This window comes from Pediculus humanus, genomic scaffold, assembly GCF_000006295.1.
Source record: "Pediculus humanus corporis 1103172108319 genomic scaffold, whole genome shotgun sequence".
NCBI lineage: Eukaryota > Metazoa > Arthropoda > Insecta > Psocodea > Pediculidae > Pediculus > Pediculus humanus.
The window spans coordinates 528,236-535,647 of record NW_002987888.1 but is presented as its reverse complement, the minus strand read 5'-3'; the positions used below and the strand labels follow the sequence as shown (position 1 = coordinate 535,647).

General features: G+C 27.4%; 1 protein-coding gene across 1 annotated transcript; it reads right to left on the bottom strand.

Moving 5' to 3' along the window:
* Positions 1-5,902: 5,902 nt before the first annotated feature.
* Positions 5,903-6,646, bottom strand: Phum_PHUM612060 (uncharacterized protein; the record flags this gene model as incomplete). The annotated part of the gene is made up of 2 exons (XM_002433017.1): positions 5,903-5,920; positions 6,491-6,646. 2 exons carry the CDS (start codon positions 6,644-6,646, stop codon positions 5,903-5,905), a joined length of 174 nt encoding a protein of 57 aa, XP_002433062.1.
* Positions 6,647-7,412: the final 766 nt, after the last annotated feature.

The window sequence follows — 7,412 nt, the reverse complement described above, 5'->3', positions numbered from 1 at the left end:
CATTTATCCTTATTAAAAAAAAAAAAAAAAAAAAAACAATCGACTGAATGACTGACTGATTAACCGCAATCTGCGGTATATCATTTTATTATTGAAACAATAATAATAATAATAATAATAATAATAATAATTTTTTTTTGTTCTACAACTATTTCACGGCAAACAACAAACAACCAGGTTAGAAAATTCATCGTCATTGTCATAAATCACTCCTTTTTCTATTCAAGACCTCATTTCTTAATGATTTACGTCCTTAAAAAAAAAAGGAAAAAATTCTTAAGGCATACGCGGCGTAACAATCAGTCACTTTGATTCGATTTTCCTTTTCACACCACCGGAAATGGATTTTTTTTCCCCCACCACGTTTTTAAGGGGAAGTGAAAACTGAATGAAAATTTTCGTGTATTAAAATCCCTTTTATTAAAACCCATCTTGATTAAAATAAATGATTTAATATGTCTCTTTTTTTTGGGGGGGGAAGGAGGGATGAATTTAACCTCCTTACATTTTATAATAGACCTTTAAAACCTGATCGATTGTTTATGTGAGAAAAAAAAAATTAAATAATCAATTGGTTTTCTAGAAAATTCGAATAACATTAAAGCATTAAAAAGCAAAAACCAATTTGTCCCTTATCGTAAACCAATCGAAAAAAAAAACAAACATTTCGAAAGAGAGAGAGAGAGAGAGAGAGAGAGAGAGAGAGAGAGAGAGAGAGAGAGAGAGAGAGAGAGAGAGAGAGAGAGAGAGAGAGAGAGAAATTATAATTTTCAAATCATTGTGGAAAATTCGAGGGAAAATAAATATAAAAACACACGCACGAACATTTTTAAAAGTAAAAAAATTTTTTTTTGAAAAGAGTAGTCGTCAAAGTGATTGATTAAAATAGAAAAAAGATTTCATTCCCGGAATGAATCACCACCTCCTTCATTATAATTCACCCTCCGAGTTAAAAATGGAAACCCACAATAGCCGAGAGTCAAGAAAAAGAGAGAGAGAGAGAGACAGACTTAAAACTCTTTTATTATATGAAAACCAAATCGAGTGTCGAAATTAAATTCTATTTTAATAAAATTTAATTTTTTTTTTTTTGAAGATCCAACAACTACAACTACAACTACAAACAAAAAACTTAAACGGAAAAGTCGTTTTCCTATTAAAATCCAAACGATTGTTTCAAAACAATTGAAAAACTTTTTTTTTTTTTTTTACCGCGAAAAAGAAAAGTTTTTCCACAGAAAAAAAACCCTAATAAAACCTTAAAGGCGGCTTTTATTTTTGCGAAACGAATAGGAAAAAAAAAACGAACTTTTTTTCTCTCGAAAGTTTTAAAACCTTTAAACGATAATAATAATAATAATAATAATAATAATAATAATAATAATAATAATAATAATAATAATAATAAATTTATGATTTAAATGAAAAAAGATTTTCAAACGCGCTCAAATTTTTTTTTATATATATTCCGATACTCGACAAAATTCCAATTCTCTCTCTCAAAAAAAAAAATTACGATTGATTGATTGATTGATTGACTGATCGACAAAACGTACTCGTCCCACGCAATTTAATTTTTTAAGGATGAAGAACAACGTGTCGAAAAAAAATATGAATCCGAGCAAAATCAACATCAACACGTCTCGCGACTTTTTGCTACCATTAGTAAGCAGCCTCTGACGATAATAAATAAATAAAATAAATCGATAATAATCGATCGCGATTTCGATTTCGATTTTACCAACCGTACGTTTCCACACGCTCGCGGTATTATTATTATTATTATTATTATTATTATTAATAATCAATCAAAATAACGACATTCTCTTTAAAAAAAAATCATTCGAATTAAAATTAATTTATTTAAAATAATAAAATTTAATGTCATATCAACATGGTTAAATTTAATAAGTAATCATCATCATCATCATCATTATTCATGTGTTTTCTCTCGATTTCGAAAAAAATTTCTATTATTATCATTATTATTATTATTACATTTTTTCCATTTTTTTCTCATTCGTCACGATTTAACATTTTTCGTAGAAAGCAAAATTTGAGTTCGAATTCTCCCTAAAATAAAATTCGTACATATTTCGTCATGCTTTTATTATTATTATTATTACGACTATACGTAAGTAAGTTTACTAATAAAAATAAAAGTAAAATTAAAATAAAAAAAAAAAAAAAAGAAAACTTACGAGAGAGAGAGAGAGAGAGAGAGAGAGAAAAGAATTTAAAAATTCAAGTGCATGATACCACGTGACAAACATTTTTTTTTTTCCCGCCAAAAAAATCCCTGCCAATATTTTTTTTTTCCCCCCCCGATTCAATCCAATCCATCATCGTCGATCGAATGAATTGCATTTTTAAAACATAAAATTAATGACGTCATTAAAAGAAACAATTCCAATAAACTGTCACACACCGATGAAGAGATGGATTTCGACAATGACGACAACAACAACAACAACAACAACAACAACTCGAACAAACGACGGAAAAAAAAAATTAAAATTTTGTGTGACAAATTTTTTATAAATTAACAAACATTCGAAACATTAATAATAATAATAATAATAATAATAATAATAATAATAATAATAATAATAATAATAATAATAATAATAATAATAATAATAATAATAATATAATAAAAGACGATGATTCGTGAACGATTTAAGGAAAATTTTCAAAGGAAATGAATTTATATGTGATTGATGTTACGTACGACAAACGACGCGTGTTTTTTTTTTTTTCTTCACACTCCTCATTAAAAATTTAAATACATTTTAAAATCGTGTGAAAAATTTATTAATAATGATAATAATAATAACGAAGCGACAATTATTGTTTTGTCGAAAACTCATTTCTTTAACGTAACTATAATTATTATTATTATTATTATTATTATTATTATTATTATTATTATTATTCCTACTTTTGTTTCGTTATAAAAAAAAATGCGTGAATGACAGACAAGTGAGGACAGAAAATTACAAAAAAGACAAAAAAAAAAAAAAAAAAAAATTTTTTTTTACGTGCTTTGTTTTCGAAATAACTTTGGAAAAATTTTATTTATCTAGGGGGAAGGGGGGGGGGAACAATTAAAAAATTACGCAAGAACGATTTTACCCAAAAAAAAAAAAAAAAAATTTTCCGTAATTAATTATACTACCCCTCCTTTTTAAAAAATTATTTAACGATACTAAATAAATAATTATTTAAAAACAAAGTGAAAACAAATATTATTATTATTATTATTTCACGTCATACTTGAATGAAGAGAAGGAAAAGAAGAAAAAAAAAAAAATTGCAAAATATTTAAAACGGCATTTAAAAAAAAAAAAAAAAAAAAATGACGTAATTAAAATATATATACGTAAAAGGTTACGCGCAATTACGCGTTTTTTTTTTTTTTTTTGGGCGTGAAACAAAACTTTTCATTCGAACTACCCACCCCCACCATCCCACCCACACACGGCCTAGCGTTAAGGGATGAAATGAAACTTTTCGTTACCATGACAACCTTTAAAACTAAGGCAAACGAGAAAGAAAGAAAAAAAAAAATGTCGTCCTCACATTTGTATAATTTAATTTGCAACAAATTGTGATGATGGCTCGAAATTTGCTAATTGAAAATCGTTATAAAAAATTTCAATGTCGAGGAAAAATGGACGCGGATTAAGAACGTTGCGTGTGCGTGTGCGTGCGTGCGTGGGCGTATTATTTTTTTAAAATTATTTATTTAAACGAATCGTCACCGTTAGACCGTTAAAACAAAAAATCGGGAAAATACCTTCAGTGACCGAGTTTGTTTGTTTGTTTGTTTGTTGAATTGATTGTTTTAAGTTTTCATTTTCCTTTTTTTTTTTTTAATAAATTTTTTATTCCTTTTTACGGACGTACGGGCGCGCTTTTAAAAAAAATAAAATAATAATAATAATACTACTCACATCGCCTTTTTCCGTTTTCTCCGGTGATTTTTCATTTTCTTTCGGAGGTTTCGCTTTGTCCTTTTTCGAAAAGCTAAAATTCCTAAAGGAAAATTTTTTCTTCACGTGTTTCTCCTTCTTTTCCTTTTTCTTCTCTTTTTTCTCATCCGTTTTCTTTCCTTCCTCTCCTCCTTTATCATCAACCACTTCCCCGTTTACTTCTCCGTTAACCTCTTCTTTGACACCGTTTATTTCTTCTTCGACTTCTTCGTTTTTCACGGCTTCGACTACTACAGCAGCCGCTTCCCCGTTCTGCACGGGTTCTATACCATTTTGATGAACTTCTCCTCCGTTCTAGAAAAGGAAAAAAAAAAAAATAAAAAAAAAGGTTATGAATAAAACTTTAAAAGGTTTTTTTTTTTTTTTTGAATTTAAAGGATTTTTGAGAGGTTTAAAAACCTTTCACATAAAGTTAATTAGCGTCTATAAATTTTATATTTCATTTAACTTTAAAATTATTCGCGTTTGACTCCTAAAATTTTCCGATTAGACTTTAATCAAACTTTTAATGACTGCATAACAAATTCATCAGGAGGCATTTTATTCAATTGGAAATTAAGAGACTCGTGTGAAAAATTTTTTTTTTTTTTTTAAATACAAGGAGAACAAACACAAACACGAAACAAACAAAAATTATTAATTAAAAAATCGTTTTTAAAAAAATAATTTTCATTTATAAAAAAAAAATATAAATGAATTAAAATCAAACATTCGTTTTTTAATTAATTGTATAAAAAAAATGTTTCGGTTATTATTATTATTATTATCATCATTATTATTTCCTATAAATTTACGGAAGCCATTTTTCAATAATCAAAAATAAATTACAAATTACTTCATTAAAACCAAAAACAAAAACAAAAAGGAAGAGCATAAAAAATAACGGTTGACATTAAGAGAAGAAAAAGAGGGAGGAGGGGTGGAGAGAGAAGAGGAGAGGGGAGAGGGAGGGGAAAAGGAAGAAATAATAATAATAATAATAATCGAATCGTAAATTTAACTTTTTTTTTTTTTTTTTTTTTTTATACATCCTGATTATTATTATTCTTTTCTTTGAAAAAAAATTTTTCAAACTTAAACAAAATTGTTTGTTTTCACATTTGTTTGTTTCATTTATTTGTTGTTGTATATAATATAATTTAAGACTCCCCAACAACAACAACAACAACCACAACAACCAGGAACAAAAAAAAGAAAATCTGGTCGTTTCTTATCAAGTAAACGTATATACACAATAAAAAAAAAAGGAAAAATTCTGATATCTCACGTACTCGCTACTTGTTACTCGACCTTAAAATATTTTTTCGAGCGAATTTTCATTGATGGCAAAAAAAAAAAAAAAAAAAATTTATTAATTCGAAGAATGAATCAACAAAATGGCGACACAATTTTTTTTTTTTTTATGTTTTAAATTAAAAATAAATAAATAAATATTCTAAATAAGTTTTTATGTTCTATCAAATAAGTTTAAACTAACGAACCAACTGATAAATTAACGAGTCCGAAAAAAAAAAGATGAAAAAAACCAGGGGGGAAGGCAGAGAGAGAGAGAGAGAGAGAGAGAGAGAGGATAGTATCTTACTAAAGGTAAACAGAGACAGGATTCCACCCCACTTCCCACCCACCTCACCCCACACCCCCAACAACAACAACAACAACCTGTCTAAAATTTTAAAAATTACAACAAAACGTATTATATACCTGAAATATTACCGAGCTAGCTAGCTAAACAAGGGAGGAGGGGGAGGAGGAAGAGGGGGGAAAGGAGAAGGAGGAGGAACATAATTTACTTTTTTTCTGACAACTTCCACTGAGTTTTTTTTTTTTTAAATCGATTGTGTATTCGTTCATTTTAATGCTCTTATGTGATTTATAAAAAAAAAAAAAAAATGCATTCAATATTCTTTCTATGCACCAGACAACTTCTTCAGATTATAAATTTTTAAAACGTCACAAAAACGAATTACACGAATTAGCATACGCTAAACGTAGGAGAGAGAGTGAGAGAAAGAGAGAGAGAGAGAGAAAACAAGACGACAACATTATTAAAAAAAAAAAAAAAAATTAATTTAAAAATTGGCATGTTTTGACTAAAGCGACCGAGTAATGGTCGACCGGAAATCAGTAATGGCATCATCACGTGAATGAAATGAACGAGAATATACGAGTTATCAGTGTTAAGAAAACCATTTGAAAATCAAATAATTTCATTTAAATTGCCAAATGATTCATTCTCCGAAAAAAAAAAAAAAAATTTTTTTTTTTGTTGTATTCAACTGTACATATTGTGTTGCATTGTGTTAAAATTAACTCCTACACAATCATTTCAAAAGATAAATAATTTAAATTATTAAATGAACCGCACGAAGCTTTTTAAAAAAAAAAAATTTATTTTCTGATGACACTACAAGTCAAACTCAAGACACACTCTCTCTCTCTCTCTTATTTATTTTTTTTTTCAAATTTCAAAAAGTGTTTTTTTTTTTTAAACTCACTTGTAAATCTCCATCGACGTGACCGTTGACAACCATTTTATCCATGACGCCATCCACGATTTTCTCAACTTTTCCTTCATTTCCGAAACCTTCAATTTCCCCTTTCGTAGAAGTTTCCGTTATATCCACCGAACGTTTACTCTGTTTAACACCCATTCTCACTTCTCTGTAACAAAACAACAAAAATAATAATAATAATATTAATAATAATAATAATTTGTTATGATGATAAACAACAAGTGTTGCGTTTTAAGTTCGTGCGTTAAGTTAGTACTAGTCATCCTTTAAAAAAAAATTTTTTTTTTTTTTCTCTTCAAATCATTTTAAAATTTATGAAAACCAGCAGGGAAATCTTAGAGAACGTGATCTTACACCAAATTATTCCCGACAACTTCACTCAAGTCATTGCGAAAAACACAAAAAAAAAAAAAAAAAGTTTGCTTTCTTATTACTTATGACACCTAGTTAATATACGTATTAAGTCGCTAATAATAATAATAATAATAAACCTTCAGTAGTTATTCGTGCGTGAAAATAAATATACGACAATAAATGTAACGTCTTCTCTACATGCAAATTTTTATTACGGGGAGAAAAAAACAAAAAAAAAAAAAAAAATTAAAAATGGTTTTTTTAGCCAACAACAAAATTTACCAAACTAACGACCTGCTACTGTGCCTAACCGAACTACTGTTTTATTATTATTATTATTATTATTATTATTATTACTAATAAGCATGTTTTAAAATGCAACTTAACAACAAACTAACATTTTCAAGACAACATATTTATTTTTTCCTTTTAAATCCTTCACGAAAAATAACAAAAATAAACAATCGAAAAATTATTATTATTATTATTATTATTATTATTATTACCATTTTTTTAAAGCGCGTGTTTTTAATTGCTTTTTTTTTAAATA